Below are 22,698 nucleotides of genomic sequence, written 5' to 3'. Positions count from 1 at the left end.
TTAACCCCATTAGTTTCTCACATAATTCATTCTCTTGTGATATTGACTGTGTTTATTTTCTCCCCACATAAACCTCTTGCATATTTAATAAGTTTAGAATGTGATGAATGTTGTTCACTGTGAAGCCAGATGCAAAGTGTTTACGGGTCGTTCTGCTGTAGCCTGCATTCCGTTAATGGAAATTCACTTTAAAACGATTGACAACTGGGGACATTGTTTCTAAAATGTGAACTTTTAAAACGTGCATTGGCTGTACTGCGATTACATCACCAACACTTTAAACACTCTTCCTAAAACACGATTTTTCCATAATTGCACCCATCGCATTCGAGAAGAACTGCCTGTATTCAACACCTCTTCCAGTTCCTAGTTCTCTACGATTATTTTACCTGCCTCATTCTCTAAGGGGCCTATTTTTACTTTGGCTCTTGTTTGTACATTTAAAGAAGCTGTGTGTGTGTTTTTATACTACTCACCAGTTTGCCCTCACAGGTTATTTACTCCCTCTTCTTTTTTTGACCATCATTTCTTGGCTTTCAAAACTTTCCCAATTCTCTGGTTTACCACTAACCTTTGTGTGCTTTTTCATCCAATTTGAACTTATTAGGTAAACATTGGTTGGTTTATACCCTTCCTAAATCTTTATGACTCACCAGGATGTATATTTACTTTGAGTCATGGACGATTTTCTTAAGCACCTGCCAGTGTTCCTCAACTACATTTTTCTGCTAAACACCTTTCCAGTCCACTCCAGCTAACGCTGCCCTCACCTTAAAGTAATTAGTCTTATTTAAGTTAAGGATAGTTGTTTCTGGTCCAAATCTCACACTCTCAAACTGAATGCTATGTTCCATCATGTAATCATCACTGTTCCCCAAAGGTTCTTTTACACAGAGATTATTTATTAAACCTGCCTCATTACACCTTACCAGATTCAAAAAACCATGATCCTTGGTTAGATCCAAAACATACTGTTCTCTGCCCCGAATTCAACGAATGCTTGCTCATGGCGACCTTAGCTATTTTAATTTTCCCAATCTTCATGAAAATTTACCTTACCGATGCCCTTTAATTAATTTCTTAATTATCTCATACAGTCATACAGCCTATCATGTCTACACCATCCAAAAACACAAAAATATGCTCATTCTATTTACATGCACTTCGTCCATAGCCTAAGATGCCTTTTGAGAACTCATCCAGATACTTAGAGTCATAGAGATGTACAGCATGGAAACAGACCCTTCGGTCCAACCCATCCACGCCAACTAGATAACTCAACCCAATCTAGTCCAACCTGCCAGCACCTGGCCCATATCCCTCCAAACCCTTCCTATTCATATACCCATCCAAATACCTCTTAAATGTTGCAACAGTATCAGCCTCCACCACATCCTCTGGCAGCTCATTCCATACACGTACCACCCTCTGCGTGAAAATGTTATCCCTTAGGTCTCTTTTATATCTTCCCCTCTCACCCTAAACCTATACCCTCTAGTTCTGAATTCCCGACCCCAGGACTTTGTCTATTTATCCTATCCATGCCCCTCATAATTTTGTAAACCTCTATAAGGTCACCCCTCAGCCTCCGACGCCCCAGCCTGTTCAGCCTTTCCCTGTAGCTCAAATCCTCCAAACCTGGCAACATCCTTGTAAATCTTTTCAGAAATCCTTTCAAATTTCACAACATCTTTCCGATAGGAAGGAGACCAGAATTGTACACAAGTGGCCTAACCAATGTCCTGTACAGCAGCAACATGACCTCCCAACTCCTGTACTCAATACTCTGACCAATAAAGGAAAGTATACTAAACGCCTTCTTCACTATCCTATCTACCTGCGACTCCACTTTCAAGGAGCTATGAACCTGCACTCCAAGGCCTCTTTGTTCAGCAACACTTCCTAGGACCTTACCATTAAGTGTATAAGTCCTGCTAAGATTTGCTTTCCCAAAATGCAGCACCTCACATTTATCTGAATTAAACTCCATCTGCCAATTCTCAGCCCATTGGCCCATCTGATCCAGATCCTGTTGTAATCTGAGGTAACCCACTACACCTCCAATTCTGGTGTCATCTGCAAACTTACTAACTGTTCCTCTTATGCTCGCATCCAAATCATTTATGTAAATGACAAAAAGTAGAGGACCCAGCACCGATCCTTGCGTCACTCCACTGGTCACAGGCCTCCAGTCTGAAAAACAACCCTCCAACTACCTTTGAGTCAGTTCTGTATCCAAATGGCTAGTTCTCCCTGTATTCCATGAGATCTAACCTTGCTAATCAGTCTCCCATGGGGAACCTTGTCGAACGCCTTACTGACGTCCATATAGATCACATCTACTGCTCTTCCCTCATCAACCTTCTTTGTTACTTCTTCAAAAAGCTCAATCAAGTTTGTGAGACATGATTTCCCACGCACAAAGCCATGTTCACTATCCCTAATCAGTCCTTGCCTCCAACTTGTCCACCACCGAGGTCAGGCTCACCGGTCTATAGTTCCCTGGCTTGTCTTTACCGCCCTTCTTAAACAGTGGCACCACATTTGCCAGCCTCCAGTCTTCTGGCACCTTACCTGTGACTATCGATGATTAAAATATCTCAGCAAGAGGCCCAGCAATCACTTCTCCAGCTTCCCACAGAGTTCTTGATCAGGTCCTGGGGATTTATCCGCATTTAATCATTTCAAGACATCCAGCACTTCCTCCTCTGTAACCTGGACATTTTGCAAGATGTCACCTCTTCCATGTCCTTTTCCACAGTAAATACTGATGCAAAATATTCATTTCGTATCTCCCCCATTTTGTGTGGTTTACTTCCTAAGTCTTGCAAGAGTACTTGTCTCCATAACCCTCTCACACAGTACATTCCATATATCTACCACCTTCTGGTGAAAAAAGAATTTCTCACATCTCCTCCAAACTAATTACTCTCAAGTTAAACTTATGCCGTCTGGTCTTAGGCATGTCTGCACTAGGAAAGAGATTCTCACAATCTACCCTGTTTATGCCTCTTGTAATTTTGTATACCTCAATCTGATTCCCCCTCAGCCTCCTCTTCTCCAAGGAAAACAAATCCATTCTAAACAGTCTCTCCTCATAATTGAGAGGTTTCATCCCAGCTAACGTACTGTTGAATCTCCTCTGCACGCTTTCCAGTGCGGACATGCCTTCTAATAATATGGTAACCAGAACTGCACACAGTGTTCCATCTGTAGTCTAACCAATTTTTTTTAAAGTTGGAAAAAGGCTTCCTTCCTCCTGTGTTCAATGCCTCAATTAATGAAGCCCAGCATAGCGAATGCCATCTTCACTGTCTTGTGTACTTGTGCTGACACCGTCAGAGATCTATGGATTTGGGCATGAAGGTCCCTTTGTTCCTCAGTGTTCCCTAGGGACCTTCTATTTATTGTGTATATCCTTCCCTCATTAGACATGCCAAAATGCATCACCTCACACTTATTGAGATTACTTTCATCTGCCATCTGTCTCTTTTACAATTTGCCCAATGTACCATCTGGTCAATATTAGACTCCAGTCAAGAGTGTGGTGCTGGAAAAGCATAGCCGGTCAGGCAGCATCCGAGGAACAGGAGAATCAACATTTCAGGCATAAGCCCTTCATCAGAAATGAGGCTTGTGGGCCAGGGAACTGAGAGATAAATGGGAGGGTCGTGGGACTGGGGGGAAGGTAGCTGAGAATACAATAGGTGGATGAAGGTGAGGACGGAGGTGGTAAGTCAGAGGGGAGGGTGGAGCCGATAGATGGGAAAGGTGATAGACAGGTCAGGAGGGCAGTGCTAAGTTGGAGGCTTGGGACTGGGATAATGTGGGGGGAGGGGAAATGAGGAAACTGTTGAAATCCACATGGATCTCATGTGGCTCAGTGTCCCAAGGCGGAATATGAAGCATTCTTCCTCCAGGTGTTGGGTGGTAATGGTTTGGCAGTGAAGGAAGCCCAGGACCTTCATGTCCTTGACAGAGTGGGAGGGGGAGTTGAACTGTTCGGCCACGGGACGGTGGGGTTGGTTGGTGCGGGTGTGCCAGAGATGTGCTCTGAAATGGTCCGCTAGGAGGGGGTCCTGTCTTCCCGATGTAGAGGAGACCACATCGGTTGCAAAAGATATAGTACATGGCATTGGTGGAGATATAGGTACATTTCTGATGGATGTGGAAGATTCCTTTGGGGCCTTTGACAGAGGTGAGGGGAGTGGTGTGAGCGCAGGCTTTGCACTTCCTGGAGAAGGGAGTGGGGTGTGGGTGTGGGCTGGTGGGGGTGTGTGGGCCTGACGAGGGAGTTGACGAGGGGGTCTTATTAGAATGCTGATAGGGGTGGGGAGGGAAATATATCTGTGGTGGTGGGGTCCATTTGTAGGTTGCTGCAGTGGCGAAGAATAATGTGATGTATGCGATGGTTGGTGGGGTGGAAGGTGAGGACTAGGGGGCCCTCACGTTCTACTAATATTAGACTCTAGCCTGAGACCATTCTCCTCCTGATCAACAAAACCAATTTTCAACTCAACTGCAAACTTACTAATTATAAACTTGTACATTCACCTCCATGTCAATAATGTGCTTAACAAACAGTAAGGGTCTCAGCACTGACCCCTGTGGTTCACCTCTGGTCACAGGCTTTCAATTACAAAAGCAACTCTCCACCACCACCCTTTGCCTCCTTGTAAGCCAATTTTGGATAGTTTGCTGACTAGCTTTGCGCTTTTATCTTTTAGACTTCCTGTGGGACCTTATTAAAGGACTTACTGAAGTCTGTCTAAATCATATCAACTGCACTACCTTCATCAATATATTTAGTGATCTTTTCAAAAGCTCAATTAAATTAGACATGATATCCCTCAAAAAAAAAGTCCATGCTGTCTATGTCTGATCAATCCCTGCCTTTCCAAGGATTGATTAATCCTGTCTCTCAGATTATTTTCCAATGGTTTTCCTTAGCAGTGAGGTCAGACTAACTGGCCCATCCCTGCTTGAACAAACGGGCCGCATTAGCCATCCTCCAGTCATCTGGCACTTCACCAGTGGCCAGCAAAATGTTAAATATCTCCCTCAGGGCTGCAACAATTTCCTCCCTTCTCTCCCATTGAAATCTGGGATACATCGCATCAGGCCCTGGGGATTTGTGTACCTTAATGCCTGCTAAAACATCAAATATCTCCTCCTTATTAATCTTAACATGTTTAAGAAACTCACTATCCCAAATGAAATCTCCAGCGATAGCACTTTTCTCCTCTGTGAATGTAGAGGTGAAGTATTTGCTTAAGACCTCACCCACAGCCACTAGCTTTATTCACAGTTTCCTGCTTTTGGTCTCTAATAGGTCCGACTGTTTCTCTAGTAATTTTCCGACTCTTAATATATATATATATATAAAAAGCCTTGGGGATTTCCTTAATCCCACCTGTCTTACTAACTTGATTGAGTTTTTTGAAGAAGTAACAAACAGGATTGATGAGGGCAGAGTGCTGGACGTGATCTATATGGATTTCAGTAAGGTGTTCGACAAGGTTCCTCTTGGGGGACTGGTTAGCAAGGTTAGATCTCATGGAATACAGGAAAAGCTAGCCATTTGGATACTGAACTGACTCAAAGCAAGAAGACAGAGGGTGATGGTGGAAGATTATCTTTCAGACTGGAGGCTTGTGGTGTCCACATGGATCGGTGCTGGGTCCACTGCTTTTCGTCATTTGTATAAATGATTTGGATATAAACATAGGAGTTATAGTTAGTAAGTTTGCAGATGACACCAAAATTGGAGGTGTAGTGGACAGTGAAGAAGGTTATCTCAAATTACAATGGGATCTTGATCAAATGAGCCAATGGGCCAAGGAGTGGCAGATGGGGTTTAATTTAGATAAGTGTTAGGTCCTGCATTTTAGAAAAAGCAAATCAGGGCAGGACAGACTGTACATTCAATAGTAAGGTCCTGGGGAGTGATGCTGAACCAAGAGACCTTGGAGTGCAGGTTCATAGCTCCTTGAAAGTAGAGTCGCAGGTAGATAGGATAGTGAAGAAGGTGTTTGGTATGTTTTTCTTTATTGGTTAAAGCATTGCATATAGGAGTTGGGAGGTCATGTTGCAGCTGTACAGGACATTGGTTAGTCCACTTTTGGAATATTGCATGCAGTTCTGGTCTCCTTTCTATAGAAATGATGTTGTGAAACTTGAAAGGGTTCAGAAAAGATTTACAAAGATGTTGCCAGGGTTAGAGGATTTGAGGTACAGGGAGAGCTTGTATAAGCTGTGGCTATTTTCCCTGGAGCATCGGATGCTGAAGGGTGACCTTATAGAGGGGCATGGGCAGGGTAAATAGACAAGGTCTTTTCCCTGGGGTGGGAGAATCCAGAACTAGAGGGCATAGCTTTAGGGTGAGAGGGGAAAGATATAAAAGAGGCCTAAGGGGCAACTTTTTCATGCAGAGGGTGGCGCATGTATGGGAAGAACTGCTTGACGAAGTGGTGGAAGCGAGTACAGTTACAACATTTAAAAAACATCTGGATGTGTACATGAATAGGAAGGGTTCAGAGGCCCAAGTGCTGCCTAATGGGACTAGATTAGGTTGGGCTATGTGGTCGGCATGAACGAGTTGGACTGAAAGGTCTGTTTCCGTGCTGTACATCTCTAGGACTCTATCGTGAAATCTGTTAGACACTTAATTTCTGCTGTGTCCTTATTGCTTTCCATAATGACTTTGTAACTGATGGAGTTATGGTCACTATTCCCAAAATGCTCAACCACTGAAACATTAACCACTTCACCGGACCCTCAGATTAGGTCTCGCACTGCCCCATCTCTACTGGGATTATCTATATACTGGCGCGAAACGGTCTCCTGGATATACTTTAAAGATTCTACCCTGTTTAATCCTTTCATATTAAGGCAATCCGAGCTAATGTTAGCAAAGCTGAAGTTCCCGAAACCTATGAATCTGTTTCTCTTGCACCTTCCTGGGATTTGCCTATATGTCTACTCTTCTATCTCCCTCTGACTGTTGGCAGGGCTGTAGTTTAAGGTAATCGCCCCTTTTTTATTTCTAAGCTGTTCCCAAATGACCTCATTTGAAAATCCTTCTAGTACGTCATCTCTCATTACTGCAGTGATGGTCTTCTTTATCAATAACACGATGCCCTGCCTCTCTTACATTCCTGCATACTGTGCCTGAAACACCTACATCTTGTAATATTGAGCTGCCAGTACAGCCCTTCCTTCAAACATGTCTCAGCAATGGCAACAATATCATATTTCCACAAGCTGATAAATGTTCATCTGAGAGTTCATCATCCTTACCAGTTAAGTTCTTTGCATTAAAATATATGTAATTTAGCATTCTAAACCCCCTGCGTGCCTTCTCCTGCCCATTGTCTACTGGACTGTCCCAGCATTCCTTCTATATCTGAGTGGACATTGCTCTTAATTTTACATCTACTCTGTTCCCCATCCCCCTGCTAAATTAGTTTAAAACTCCCCAACAGCATTGGGAAACCTCCCTGCAAGGATTAGGACTCATTCCAAGGACTGATTCTGTGTCTGACAGAACAGCTACTGTCAAGGGACTTGAAAATTCCTCCCACCAGTGTCTTCTTTGCCTTTTTTATTTTGTACCATTTCCATACTTTGCAGAGTTCCTTGTTTATCCTTAACTTCCCTCCTGTTTTGTATTGACCAAGCAGCAAGTGGTACAAAGAATCCCTGCTTCATGAATTTAGAGCCTTTTGTGTGTTCAGATCTCAAGTTAGAATGTTTGAATTGTGATGTTATTTGCTGCAATGATTGCATCCGTTGAGGTCATTATATTTTCTTGATCAGCCTCAGATAATGTGGATGTATGGTGCACCAGTTACTGCAGCACCTCATTAGTAGCAGCCATCTTTAGTTATTCTGATGGTTAGGAATGAAACTAGGGCATCATTTGTAGGTTTGGAATGCATCCATCAAATTGTTAGCTTGCTCTGATTATTATCCTTCCAAGGCTGTAATTTCAGCAGTATCTGTGGCTGAGGCAGTAACTGAGTTGTTTGCAAGGGATTTCCCCACTTGGAGCATGCAACAGTGAGTCTTGAGTACATCACAACCAAATTAGGAGTGCATTCAGCTTCTGATGCAGTATGCACGTGGGCTTGCTTGTGCCATGGAGCTGCAGCATTTTACAGAGGTCATGGTATATGTAGCGTTAACTAAACATTCCTGCTGGTGCTGATCCAGCACATTTTGCAGAAGCATTTGTTTTCAGAAAGACACAAATACAGATTTAAAGTATCGAGGGTTTCAAGGTGGAAGAGCAAAACTTAATGCAGCCCCAGAGCAATGAAATTAAACAAAATCATCTGTGCTCAATAGGGAATCCCAGCCTTCCAAACAATATAGCTTTGTAATGCTCAGTGTAGTAGAGACGCATGGTGCCACACTTATTCTGAAACCCAGTGCTGATAAAATTGCAGTCTGCTGTGTTGCACTACTCCCCTGGCTTCTGGTGCTGTTCACTCCCTCATCAGCAGTGTTTTCCCCTTCCTCCCTTATCAGGGCGATATCAGGGTCCTGCGCTTCCCAATTCTGCAAAACCCTCTTTACTGGTCGAGGTTCCTGGATATTTCACAATGATCCTGGATATGACCTGTGCGAGTGCTTGACATGTTCTAAATGAATGGTCCAGACAACAGAATCTCATTTTTTGCTCTTGGTTGAACATTGTACTTCTTCTCTGCTACACTTTGCACATTCATTATGGATGCCTTCCGCCAAATCCTCTGTGTTACCATTGAGCCAGCCCTGTAATCAATGAGGAGGTGGAACAAACACTTGTGCCACTTGCAAGTTCTTCTGGTCATGTGCATCATGAAGAGCTCCCTGGCTGAAACCTGCAAGGTTGGTCTCCTTTGAACACAGACTGCCTGCATTTTCATAGAGTGAAGCTGCTATCTGTTAATGTGTGCAACTCTCAGTGCTATGTGTGTAAAGATCATTATGCCCCAATATTTGAAGGATTCTGATTCAAGTCCCACTGTATTAGCTGCCTGGTTCTCAGGGTCTGTACTGAACTTTTCATTTGCTCTTCCGAAGAGGAGGCTTTCCACGTTCAAGACGTATTTAGCATTTGTTCATGGCAGACTGGGACATTAAGGGTGAAAGAAAGTGAAAAGTAAAATAAAAGACAAAAAAAGGGCAGTATTAAAAATGATAGCATGGAATCTAGAGGGTTAATGCAGACTGGCTCATAATGTGGAAAATTACTGAGAGAACACTGTACAAGCATATAGGACAGATGTCAGAGAGCAGGAAATGGAAGACACAAAGAATGATCTTCTCCCCTTTGATAAACTGACTGGTAATAAGGAAAGGAAGACTCGCTGAGTTTGTGAAGTTTTAAGATATGGTGCAATTGGGCACAAAGATAACGGAGGGTCTCCTCATAGTTTCAGGTCATAACTCAAAACTTCTGTCTGTATCAGCCAATGAATCTTCTGTAGAAATCCAGGAGGCGCTGAATAGGCTGGGGTTATTTTCCCTGGAGCATTAGAGGCTGAGGGGTGAACTTATAGAGCTTTATAAAATCATGAGGGGTATGGATAGGATAAATAGACAAGGTCTTTTCCTGGGGTGGGAGAGTCCAGAACTAGAGCACATAGGTTTAGGGTCAGGGGAAAAAATTTAAAAGTGACCTAAGGGGCAACATTTTCATGCAGAGGTGATGCATGTATGGAATGATCTGCCAGAGGAAGTGATGGAGGCTGGTACAAATGCAATATTTAAAAGGCATCTGGATTGGTGGTATATGAATTGGAAGGGTTTAGAGGATATGCAAATGCTGGAAAATGGGCCAAGAATAGGTTAGGATATCTGGTCAGCATGGATGAATTAGGCCGAAGGGCCTGTTTCTATGCTGTACAACTCTATGACTCTATGACTGGGGTAACTCCCATGTCACGAGTCAAACTTGCACCTTCTGACCAATCAGGATGGCTAATTAAACTACAGTGTAATGCTATTTGGAGAATATGTTAATTTTCTACTATTTTTGGAGAACACCTTTGAATGAGTCAATCCCACTTAACTGTAATAAAGTTCCATTTTGTGTAAGGCAGTTCAGCTACTGGACAGGTGGTTTAAGCATTGTTACATGTGAAATGTACCAAGGCTAGTGATACGTACATTAACCACCAGTATGTGGTGTGTAACTATATTTTATGTATAAAAGTCATGAATATGTGTGGCTCACTGGAGAGCCTTTGAGCTGCTCCCCACATATATGTGAGTAAACCACTTATATTTTGCCCTTATTCTATGAGTGTGAGTTCTGTTCTTTCACACTGTCTGCACAGCCTTTCATTGGACATATGCCCAGAGGACCCCTGGAAAGACCTACTGGTGAAGACATTCAATGCCGCTGTCACCTTCAATACAGAATTGTTACAGCACAGAAGGAGATCATTCAGCTCCTGGTTCCATTACCCCATGCCATTTTCCTGCCTTCTCCCCATATTCATGTACACCATCTCTATCCAAATACTGACAGTGCCAGGATTGGGAATGGGTTCCATCCTGGAGTCGATTTTAACACAAGTGGAACACGATGTAAAGGAGCCGTTTGTACATAAAATGTTGGTATGTCAGGTCTTTAACATTACATCCCCGTATAAGATCGGGTTTGATGTGGAGGTGCCGATGCTGGAATGGGGTGGACAAAGTTAAAAATCACACAACACTAGGTTGTAGTCCAACAGGTTTATTTGGAAGCACTAGCTTTTGAAGCGCTGTTACTTCATCAGGTGGTTGTGAAGCAGAACCACAAGGCACAGAATTTAAAGCAAAAGATTACAGCCTCATGCAGCTGAAGTGATATATTGAACAAACCTAGATTGTTAAGTCTTTCATCTTTTAGACATCCACTCTGTCTCTCTCCTGCATGAGCACACAAATATAAGTTTATGGAATGAATTTGATTTTGTAGAATTATATTTTGCTCAAAATATGCAGAACCTGCAGGCAGTCAATCCATATAATATTTTGCAAATACCACTTTGGAAATAGAACCAGTCTGACTCAAGATTGGGACACAGACAGATTTTAACCTCACACCTTTAAGGTATTGTCTGAGCTGAGATATCACTTTTTGTTATAAAACTTTAAATTATCTTGAGAATGTGACTTAAAAGTAGTTCTGGGATTTATATATTAAAGAACCAAACCAAGCAAATTAATTCTAAAAGAAGACAGACTTAACTATCTAGGTTTGTTCAATCTACAATTTCAGCTGTATGCCACTGTAACCCTTCACATAAATTCTGTGTCTTATGGTCCTGTTCCACAACCACATGAAGGAGCAGCACTCTCAAATCAACCTGTTGGACTTTAACCTGATGTTGTAAGACCAAGTTTGTAAGTGCTAATATTTGTATGTCAGATATTTGTAAATTGGAGACCCCTGTAATCATCAAATGGTCTATTGAATGCCTCAATTGAACCTATCTTCACCACAGACAGTACATTCCATATCCTAACTACTCACTATTTGAAGAGGTTTTTCCTCATTTCACCCTTGTTTCATTAGCCCAGCAATTTAACTCTATAACCCTTGTGTTCTTCTTCCTTTCATGAGCAGGAACAGCTTCTCCCTATCTGTTCTGTTCTGCATGACCCTGGCCTTCTCTCAGTGTGTCTCCTGCGACTACCATTCCTAGTTTGTATCTTGCCCATCCTCCAGTCATTCTGAAACTCTAAATGTCAATCACCCTATAAGGGGATTGGTTAGCTCAGTTGGCTGGATAGCTGGTTTGCCATATATAGTGACACCAACAGCATGGGTTCAAATCCTGTACAGGCTGAGGATAGATTTGTTGAATCCCTACAGCGTGGAAGCAGCCCATTGAGTCCACACTGACCTTTCAAAGAGCATTTCATCTAGACCCACCCTTTACCCATAGCTAATCTGCACATTTTTGGACCAAGGGAGGAAAGACACGGGGTAAAATGTGCAAACTCCACACCAACAGTTGCCCATGAATGGAATGGAACCCAGGTCCCTGGTGCTGTGAGGCAGCAGTGCTAACCACTGAGTCACCCAACGATGGTTACCCTAAACTTTCCAAGTTCTCTCCTAGCCCTCAGGTTAAACCATCACAACCAGTTGTCTGTCGTGAGAGAGTGAGACATTGGTTACTTTACCCTTTTGCATTCCCCCATCTCAGCTTCTGCACCCCCCCACAGTACTTTGCTGCTAACTCCCCTCCTCCTCCTTTAGCAGAAGCTGACCCCTCAGTGGTTTCCCCTCCTGCAGCCCCCCTCTCACTGGATGTCCCTGTGTTCAGAGGGTAACCATGCAGAGGATAGCACACGACGGAATGGATCAGGATCTGTCTGATTATGGATGGTTAAAGTCACGTTCCCTTTAATGGTTGTGTCTGTGCCATGGTTCATCATCAGTCTCTTTAATGGGTCAATTCAGCTGAAATTTAACTCCATCCACTGGGAAATAAAAACTCTCCTCATGCCCAAAGATTGCATTCTCACCCTGACGGTGTTAAAGTGAAAGGAAATTTTCACATCACCTTCCAAACTTGATCATCCCATTGTGTACCCTCTCCCAGTCACCATCCAACTTCCCTCCCCTCACTGAACCCACCCACTATCATCCCTCGCCCCTTTGTCGCCCTTGAACACCAACCCATTGGCCTTGACCCTGTAACCGTAGCCCTCCACATGCCTTCTCTCCCTCTGAGCTGACACCATTAACTGTCCCCATGCCTTCTTTCGCCCTGATCAGTCCTTTCCCCTCCACTATCCCCGATACATGCCACCCAGAGGGGAGGGTCAAATTCAATCCCACATGTTCTGATTCTATATCTCGTCTCAAGACTTCTATCCAGAATCTGTAAGCAATTCAAGTCTTTTTAAGTATTCCTGTACATCAACCTCCTGCCCCTTAAACAAGTTAAATGTCTGTAAACACTTACCTGTCTCGTTATAAACGGTTAAAGTCACATTCCCTTCAGTAGTTGTGTTCACACCATCTCTATAAACTGATATCACATACACGCCGCTGTCATCAGATTGAAAATCCCGCAGCCACAAGGATCCAGTGTCTGGGTCGAGGTGAACCCGGTGCTGGTAGGAAGGCCGTGTTACCCGGTGATCTGAACAGTTATACCGGGGTGTGACAGGGCCTGGAGAGCAGTTTGATCGGCTTAGGGTCACGAATGGAGTATTTTCGGAGAATAAACACCACTGGATCTTCAACGTGGAGTAGGGTGTGAGTGTGACATAGGAGACAGAGAGATTGACAGGCTGGCCCACGGTCCCCTTCACTTCTCTCTGAGGGACACTCAGGGTAACACCGCTTCCAGAGGCTGCAACAAGATCAAAACACGACGTCAGTTTCCAACCGCATCGCAGTCTCATCCCGTCAGTTACATTTTACACAGTGAAATCTCCAGGTAGAGAGAGAGAGAGAGAGAGATGGACGAGCTGATGGTGTCAGAAATACAAAACAAAAGATAAGCAACTTTCCACAAAAAAATTAAAACTTCTAATAAACATCTCCAAAAATGCTGGCATGTTCTTAAAATCAATAACGTGTCAAAAAAAGACATAACTGTGAGGTAAGCAACTTTACACGAGAAATTCAAAAGTTCCAACATTCCTTTCCAAAATGTGGCTATCTTTCCTTCACTTTTACTCTCTACCTTTATGAATGCTGCACTGTTTCTGACTTATTTAAAGTTTGAGACAGGACTGTTCTTTGGCTTGTAAGAATTTATTGTCTGTCACTGGTTGCCTGAAGGAAGTACTGATGGTTTGAGATTGCGTATTAACTGATCGGCTTCAGAAGCTATTTTAGAGTAAGTCGTCTATTTAAGCCCAGTCAAGAGGTATGGGAGCTATGACTTAAAATCAACTCGACTGCCTCAATGTCACCACAACCAGCTCCAATTTGAAATTAAATCAAATTGGATTTAATCTTGCATCCTCTGAATTGTGAGATTTCTCAGATATATTAACACAGCCGCTACACTATCTACCCTACTGAACCCACTGCTTTGTTAAGCCAATGTATTAAGAGACGTGGGCCGAAGGCAGGTATGTGGAGTTAGAATCTTACCAATGGTGGAACAAGCTTGAGGGGATGAATAGCCTTTTCCTGTTCCTACGAACCCAAAATACCAATTAGTTTCTGTTCTCATGGAACTCCCATTCAATATGCAGAAAAAACAATACTGGGTCAATTGTCAATTTTGAAATCTGAAATGAATAGATTTAGCCATAAGGTTTAAAGGGTATGAGGCAAGGTTTCAAAAAAGCTTTGATCACATCGAATACCAGAACAAGCTTGAAGACCTGAATGAATTCCCTCTGTTCTTGCATCATAGTATTTCTAGCTGTTGTTACTCATTTTCTTCACTTTTTTCTTGTTGGGTTTGCTTCGTTCACTTTGGTCAGAAGAATAGAAAAACAATTTACCATTTGAGTAGAAAGAGATTGCAATGTGTAATGGTACAAAGGTGGCTTGATACATTAAATTGTTTAAAAAATGTTATGGAGGTACAGCCAATGACTTGGAAAACAAGTGCAATGTTGGCCTTTATTACCAGCAGCAATGAAATATATAAGTAGGCTTGATTGCAACTGTTTCTTTATGGTTCCAATGGTGAGCAGGAAAGTGGAGTTGAGATCAAAATCAGACCAGTCACAATTTATCAACTTCCTATATTCATCCAACTTATCAATTGCCTCTCACAATCATATTTTGCTATATTTTGGAGACTGGACTCTCAAGTAATTGTACCATACAGACCAGAGAGAATCGTCCCAGAAATACAATGAGTATGTTCACTGTACTCTTTGTTCATCAGATCTGTAAATTGATTAAATACATGAATCACCTTGAAGATGAATCAGGATAACAATTATAAACCTGCACTTCAGTTGACAGTATAATGTGGAGAAAGTGAGGACTGCAGATGCTGGAGATCAGAGTCGAAGAGTATGGTACTGGAAAAGCACAGCCAGTCAGGCAGCATCAGGGATGATGAAGGGCTTATGCTCAAAATGTCGACTCTCCTGCTCCTCAGATGCTGTTTGACTGGCTGTGTTTTTCCAGTACCACACTCTTCGATGTATAATGTGGACACTAATTCCTCTATCAGTCATATCTTCATGTCGAGATATCTGTGACTTTAAAAGTAAAATGACTACTGGTTGTATTAAAAGCAGATTGAACCTCAACTCTGCTAACCTGTTCTTGAGTGACCTTTCTCTATACCTTTTAATGAATAAAATATCTGCTCATTTCATTCTGAATATCTCAGTTGCCCATTGCCTATAACGTTTTAGGGGAGAGAATTCCAAAATTCTACTACCCAGTTTGTGAAAATGCACATTCTGAGGTTCACTCCTGAGTAGCCTGAATCTAACTCAAAGCTGATGGTCAGGACTTCCTGAACAGAGAGAAACATTTCTTTCTCTCACTATCCTGTCTAACCCATTTGCTTTATTAAACATTCCAGTCTGATCACTGTCTAAAAGCAAAGTGATACAACGCAGGATTCTATGACTTTAAGTGATGATTTGCGTTAGATTTTAGCTATTTGCCAACTCCATCACCCTTTGCAGAAGGTAGTGGATGATTTTAATGCCGAGATGAGAAGTTAGTAGATTAGAAGTTTATATGACTCCTTCCACAATTTTAGGATACCCCAAATTCCACAAAGCTGTACTCACAGGAAACCCAGGAATTTTGGAAAAGAACAAATTGGTAAGGATATAACTTACCTGCATTTAATTTCTCACCTCTGGAAAATTTTTGTCTGCAGAATGGCCGTCATTTCACTTTTGTGGCGATTTCAGTGGGCATTTGAGATGAAAATCCAGTTTTTAAAAATAAAAGAGAAACTAAGGGCAAACTACTGTTTGTATGAAAACCAAGCTTCCTTTTCAATGTATTAAAGTTACTTTCTTCAATGTGACAGTAAATTCCACAAGTTCATCACTCTGTTTAAAACAATAAAATACATACCTAAATTCTTTACTTGATCCATTTCTTAAATTTATGGCTCATAGATTCTGGAATTACCAAGGTGTGTGAACAGTTTCTCCTATTGAACACCTTCATTATTTAAAAATATGGAGCCCAAAAACACAACTTGTGACACTTTTAAACTTATTTCACAGTGTCCTCATTACTAAACAGAAATAAACCACTATCTATGTTACATTATGTCAAGATATTGCTAAATCATTGGAAAAAAAAATGACTACTTATATTTACATTTGAACATAGGGATGGAGGTTTTAGTAGTGAGGAGTGTCTAACTTTTATACACTATTAGTTTTCAGCAATTTTGGCACACTTGGTATTTTTCTATATGCTATCTACCTAACATTCTATTTCAGTTTAAGATCACCATATTGTTCCAGATCTCCATTAACTTCTGTGCGAAAACGTGTCTCTATTTCAGTGCTGAAAAGCCCGGTTCTATTTGTAAGCTTGTACACCTTGTTCTGAACTGACACTACAGAGGAAGTAATTTCTCTCCATCTGATCAGTCCTTTCACCATTTTAAAACACTCCAGTTAGATCAGCCCTCAATTCGGCAAAAGAAAACTACTGCGGATGCTGGAAATCTAAAACCGCAAAGTGCTGGAAATGATCAACAGCTCTGAATGCCAGTGGAGAGAGGAGTCCATCTTATGCTCCTTGTTGAATATAATTCTTTTGTTCTGTTCTCAGAATCTCAGCCATAGCTCCCATTTGTGCTAAGCCACCTAACACCTGCATTTTTCATCAAAGAATAATACCATCAGAATTTACACCTAAATACCTTGATTTCCTTTGTGTATTACCTACAAACCAATACTGACAGCATTTCAAAAATAGCAACTGTAGCAAACATTACAACCAACTTGTCCACAAATTACAAATAAGCTGAAGCTTCCTTTTGTATCATGTGTTGCTGATTTCAGTGTTCCCAAAGTTCTTTACTTCCACTGAAGAAAACTTTGAATTGTGATCTCTGTTTAATGTAAGAAATACAGCATCAATTTACACACCGTAAAGCTGTCTCTAGTGTCCAATCTGCTTTAACTATGTTGATTGAGAGATGAAGATGTGTCGAGTTTTAAGCAATTCTTCCCCACCAACGTGCATACTGACTGATCTCCAATATTCACCTTCTATGTTTAAGTCATCACAAGCTTTACAATCTATGTTTTGTCTTACAGTGAGTCAGATTCCCCACTACCCTAGTACTTTCTGATTTATATTAGCTCCTGATCAAGATGTTTTCAAATTTTCATTTTCAGCTCCTTCCCTAAACTTGTCTTTTCCAATGGGTATGAAACCCTCTAACGCCACAATCCTGAGAGATGGCTTTACTGCCCCAGTTCTGCCATGGTGGGCATTCTCTGCTGTAATGTCAAACAATGTACTTTTGCAGAATTTCTCAGGCAAGCCCCATTATGTGAGATTGCATACCCTAGAAAATGGGATTAGAATAGAAAGATGCCTGATGGCGGTGTGGATGCGATGGGGCTAAAGGGCCATTTTCCAGGCTTTAAAAAAACCGTTTGACTCCACAATTGCTTCAGTTAACCCTAAGCTTTGGAAATCCCTTCTTACATTCCTTTAACTTCACATTCCTCGTTAAAAATGCTCGACAAATTGACCTTTGGGCCCAACATCTCTTGTGGTTGAGTGTCCAATTTTATTTTCCAACTACATTTTCAACTACACTGCGCTACATAAATGCACCTCAACAATTGATAGAAAGTACCACATTGATCGGTAATTTGTCGACCTGAGGAAGCAGACGGAGTTTAGCATCTGAGGCCTCGCAAGTCTTGAACTCAGCAGCGCCTTGACTCAGAGACAAACGCGTTCCTAACTAGAGAGAAAGTGAGGACAGCAGATGCTGGGGATCAGAGCTTAAAAATGTGTTGCTGGAAAAGCGCAGCAGGTCAGGCAGCATCAAAGGAACAGGAGAATCGACGTTTCGTTCCTGAAGAAGGGCTTATGCCCGAAACGTCGATTCTCCTGCTCCTTGGATGCTGCCTGACCTGCTGCGCTTTTCCAGCAACACATTTTTAAGCCGCGTTCCTAACTGAGGCAGGACTGTCAAGCTGAGAAGCTGAGCGACTCTCGAAACCTTGTCCCCAGGCACCTTGCAAGAGAAGGCAGGGGAAGACCATCACCTTCCCTCAGTACTGAAGGATCAGCCCTCGTGATAAAATCCTGCGTGTGGTCTGTGTGGAGTTTGCACATTCTCCCCGTGTCTGCGTGGTTTTCCTCCAGGTGCTCCGGTTTCCTCCCATAGCCCAAAAATGTGCAGGTTAGGTGAATTGGCTATGCTAAATTGCCCGTAGTGTTAGGTAAGGGGGTAAATGTAGGGGAATGGGTCTGGGTGGGTAGCTCTTTGTGGAGGGTCGGTGTGGGCTTGTTGGGCCTGTTTCCACGCTAAGTAATCTAATCTAATCTAAAACACACACAAAAATAACTTCTAACTGACTCAAGGTGACAATGTATAGAAGCACGCACTCTGAGCTCTAATTTGGGAGATGGGTTGATTCACTTGTGTGAACAGCTAGCTCAATGGCAACTTCAATTTGATGGAACAGGGGACAATTTCCCCCGTTCAAAGGAGCCTGCCTGCAAGATCTGGAGCAGAAACCGAGGTTCTTTTACAGTAATTCAGGGAAAGGTCATGCCCCATTAAACACGGAGCCAAGAGGCGCCCAGAAACTGCACTTCTGCAAGTAATGGACACCTTACTTACCGGAGAGGCGAGTGAAACAACAGCTGAGGAAGAGAATGCTGGCGAATTGTAACAAGCTCCGTTGCTCGTACATAGCGAAGGGCCCGGTCCCACCCGGGGAAGGGGAAAAGCCACTGCCCGGAGCTGTTCACTGGGGCGATCCTGTACTGGCAGCGGAAGCAAGCGGAGCAGTCATAGGATGGTGTCAGAAACCACACGTTGCTGATGGAGCGAGCGAGAGAGAGGTACACATTTAACTTAATAGGTGTGACCGTGTTTGAATGGGATGTCATTTCTTGTTGAGAATAATCTGTCACTCTGCCCGGTTCCTGCGTGACTTCACGCCACTTCCCCCTCCCCCTAACAATTTCAGGCACCAGTACCTATTGTAAATTAGCAATCTCTCCGTTCCTCCTCCCCACAGCTACGGGGTTTGTTACATCCTCAAAGTGGCCCAGTGCGGTGCAGCAAATCTAATAATGTTCCACAGTAGCACAGAAACAGCAACAACTTCCTCCGAACAGCCTCTCAAAACAAGCAGCACTCAGAGTGGCTCACATTTCACCTCCTAGGTATTGTGCGTTTGGTTTATCTTTGTAACGTGTACAGAGTTACAGTGAACAGGAGCGTTTTGCGAGCTGTGCAGACATTATCATACTATACATAAGTGCATCAGGGTAATAGGTTTCTGACTCTCACCTGCCACTGTGAAGTAAGTACTCTCCTCAGCTCCTATACTGAGGAAGAGAAAGGAGGGGAGAGTACCAAATTAAAAGTCACACAGCACCAGGTTATAGTCCAACAGGTTTAATTGGAAGTTGTGACGGATTTGTCGTCACGCGGTCACCTCAGCCCAGAGAGGGTAGCCCCGACAATGCTACACTCTCTGGGGCAACTCTGTCAGCCTCTCTCCTTCTATGTAACACCTCCTGGGTGTCTGCAGCTCCTGGTCACTTCTCTCTCTCTCTCTGCAGGACATGGTGAGCAAGACAGCTCGCAGTGACCTGGATAGCAGTACCAAACCTTCAAGTTCCTCTGTTGGCGATAAGATTAAACACCAGCCCCCGGGGAAAAAAAGGGGACGCCCGTTTGCTTTATATTTCTGACGAGCTTATCTGTGTAACCCGGTGGAATGCATTGAACCGACCGCTAAGCAAAACAAAACCGAAAGGTTCGGGACTTTTAACCGAGACTGATCCTCAACAAAGCCCCGCACGCCTAATCTTTTAATATCAGTGCACACTTCAATTTACCCTCCCCATTGAACAAGTTTCCAAGATGCGGTGGCTCGACTCAGGTATGTTGTTGGTTTGTAACCTCCCTGGGTTTTATTACCTTTCTCAAAAACAAAACCCCAAAGATATTTGACCAGCAAACGCCAATAAAACTTACAGCTTAGCGTAGATGTTCACGTAATTCGAAATCATAAGGTGGAGAATTGAACAATTGCAATACAGATTTTTGTTTTGCCGGGGGTAGAGTGAATCCTTCGCCTCAATAGATCGCCTTGCAGCAGGGCGAGACATCAGTCAGTCATTTACCTCATATCACAGAGAGGGGAGAGTAAACCGTGGGACTGCAGCACACTGCCTTCCGATCGCACTGGCTCTCACCACCTATTTGCGACTCATGATGTGGAGATGCCAGTGTTGGAGACTGGGGTGTACAAAGTTACAAATCACACAACACCAGGTTGTAGTCCAACAGGTTTAATTGGAAGCACACTAGCTTTCGGAGCGACGGTCCTTAACCAGGTGGTTGTGGAGGGCACAATTGTAAAACACCAGAATTTATAGCAAATTTATCACCACCTGATGAAGGAGCGTCGCTCCGAAAGCTAGTGCTTCCAACTAAACCTGTTGGACTATAACCTGGTGTTGTGTGATTTGTACATTTGCGAGTCAAAAGGAGAATGTGAACTGTAATCCGATCCGTGGAAGGTCGAGCACCGATCGACACAATTTGCAACAGTTTGAGGCGTGAACACTGATTTAAAAACATGTTCATTTCTCTCCCTCCCACCCCGTCCAGCTCACAAGCTGGACTATTTAAAAAAAAACACCTTTCAATCATGATTGTTGTTCATCTGAGCTCAAGCTCTGAGCTCCCGGGAGAAAGGAGGTGGAAAACACAGGTTGGTCGTTTCTTTGAAGTCAAGCGGAAATAGATGGAGCAACACGCAGCGTTACTGTCAAAGGAACCAAAGCTAACCGTGCAAACGGCAGGGTGCCTTTGTGAGGGTAAAACTGCAACAAAGAACTGGGGAAGTTGGAGATCTGAAACAAAAAAAACCACAAAAGTTCTGGAGAAACTCAGCAAGTTTGGCAGCATCCGTGGGGAAAGGGAGAGAGAGAAAAAAACAAAGATAGAGTTTCGAGTCCAGTCACCTTCCGTCCCTGTTAATGTGGGAGTCACGCAGAAAGTAATTGAACATGCATCACGGCCAAAACATTCACAGGACCCTGCAGCATGATGACTTCAAGTGTAATAGCGAATCACTTATTTCCAATGTCATTCGGTGATATCATGATACAATGTGATTGTTTTATTTAGGAGCGATAGACATGTGAATGGAATCTGAAACTTCGACAAATTATGTTCAATTTCTACCCCAGCGTTAAAGTTGGGAATGAGACAATCACTAAAAAATTTAGGAATTGCACAGTGAAACTTGCTGCTACAATGAACTGTTAGTGCATTTTAGGCGGGGGAGGGCTTGATGCTCACACAAACCATCGTCCCTTTTACCTTTCCCTCGTATGTAATAAAACCAACTGGATTTGCACGTGAAATGCCCAGTAAATGCCTCTCAGAAAATTAAATTATGAAGTAATCGATCACACTCTGTGTAATGTTGAGCACCACCAAAACACTGCTTTCAGTTTCGTAACTTGCATCAAGTCTCATTCATCTAGCTTTACTCCCTGTTAGGCAATAGCTCAATTATTTGAATACTCTTCCTAGGTTTCATACCCCGGTCCATCACTCCATGATTCTGTCATCTCCTTCATTCCTTCAAGACGCTAGCTATTCTCAACTCTAGCTTCTTGAGCACTGTTGAGTATAATCACTTCATCATTGGCAGTTATGCCTTTAACCTAACTCCAGAATTCCTCCCCTTGAAATAGCTCTGCTTCTCTTCTCTTTGCACCTCTAATTAGGTTCTATAAATGGCTGGGTGTTTAAGTTTGTTTGAGTACTACTCTTCTGAAATAATCTGGAGATGCCGGTGTTGGACTGGGGTGTACATAGTTAAAAATCACAAAACACCAGGTTAGAGTCCAACAGGTTTATTTGGAATGCTTTGAGCCATTTTGCTTAGCTGAAGCTCCTACTTAAATACAAGGTGCTGTTAATGTCTGCCAAACAAAGCCCCTCAACAATTTCAATCATGGAGTCTTAATTCTTCAGAGTGAATTGTTGAAAGAATTAAAATTTCCAAACCTTACAGTTTCAATTTTGTTCCTTTTCTCGTATGATCCAATTAATCTCTTATTTCCATTTCTTTATCCGATTTGACACAAACTCTTCCCGCTTCTTTCTCTAAACAAAATTCTTAAATCTTGTGGATTCATGCATTTATAATACACTCTAGCTCAAAGGCTGTGAGTAGTTTGATCAATTACCTTCTGAACATCCATAATTAGAATTAAGGTTTTTGTTTAATACCTTATATTTGTTTGCATTTTGTTATTTTTGTACAATTGCTGATCCCACTTAATTGTCCCATTACCTTCACTGCACATACTTCCAAATGTTACAAAAGACTTTTTACTGAAGAATGTGGGATGCCTGTTATTTGATATCATTGTGTCTATAAATAACCACTGGAAAGGGTGGTAGTCTTTTTTTTAAAAGAAAGGTTTATTTTTATAATGGAACTTGGTGACTCATACGTAGAGAAAATAAAGATCAAAAATAGATCAAGCAAGATTTGAACTTCTGC

At 42.5% G+C, this 22,698-nt stretch overlaps 1 protein-coding gene and 1 long non-coding RNA gene across 8 annotated transcripts in view; one reads left to right on the top strand and one right to left on the bottom strand.

Annotated features, from left to right (window-relative positions):
* Positions 1 to 19,120, bottom strand: part of LOC122541371 — a 25,669-nt gene extending 6,549 nt beyond the window's left edge. Inside the window, exons 1-3 of one of the 6 annotated variants that reach the window (XM_043678086.1) lie at positions 18,774 to 19,120; positions 14,105 to 14,149; positions 12,960 to 13,352 (exon numbers count right to left, since the gene is read on the bottom strand). In XM_043678086.1, the coding sequence (XP_043534021.1) occupies positions 12,960 to 13,352; positions 14,105 to 14,149; positions 18,774 to 18,846 (511 nt within the window). In that variant the 5' untranslated portion in view covers positions 18,847 to 19,120. Of the gene's footprint in view, positions 1 to 12,959; positions 13,353 to 14,104; positions 14,824 to 15,774; positions 17,922 to 18,773 lie in introns of those variants that run through there. The other 5 variants (XM_043678081.1, XM_043678083.1, XM_043678082.1 and 2 more) reach the window with 5 other exon arrangements.
* LOC122541372 lies at positions 18,918 to 22,698 on the top strand. Of its 2 annotated transcripts, none has more exons than XR_006309581.1 (3): positions 18,918 to 18,997; positions 19,727 to 20,049; positions 20,784 to 22,698. It is a non-coding gene; the product is annotated as an uncharacterized LOC122541372 (long non-coding RNA). The 2 variants fall into 2 exon arrangements; XR_006309582.1 differs by lacking the exon at positions 18,918 to 18,997 and adding an exon at positions 19,137 to 19,324.

Source organism: Chiloscyllium plagiosum, chromosome 37 (genome assembly GCF_004010195.1).
Source record: "Chiloscyllium plagiosum isolate BGI_BamShark_2017 chromosome 37, ASM401019v2, whole genome shotgun sequence".
NCBI classification, from domain to species: Eukaryota; Metazoa; Chordata; class Chondrichthyes; order Orectolobiformes; family Hemiscylliidae; genus Chiloscyllium; species Chiloscyllium plagiosum.
Note: the sequence above shows the minus strand (reverse complement) of the source record. Positions and strands in the feature narration are given on the sequence as shown.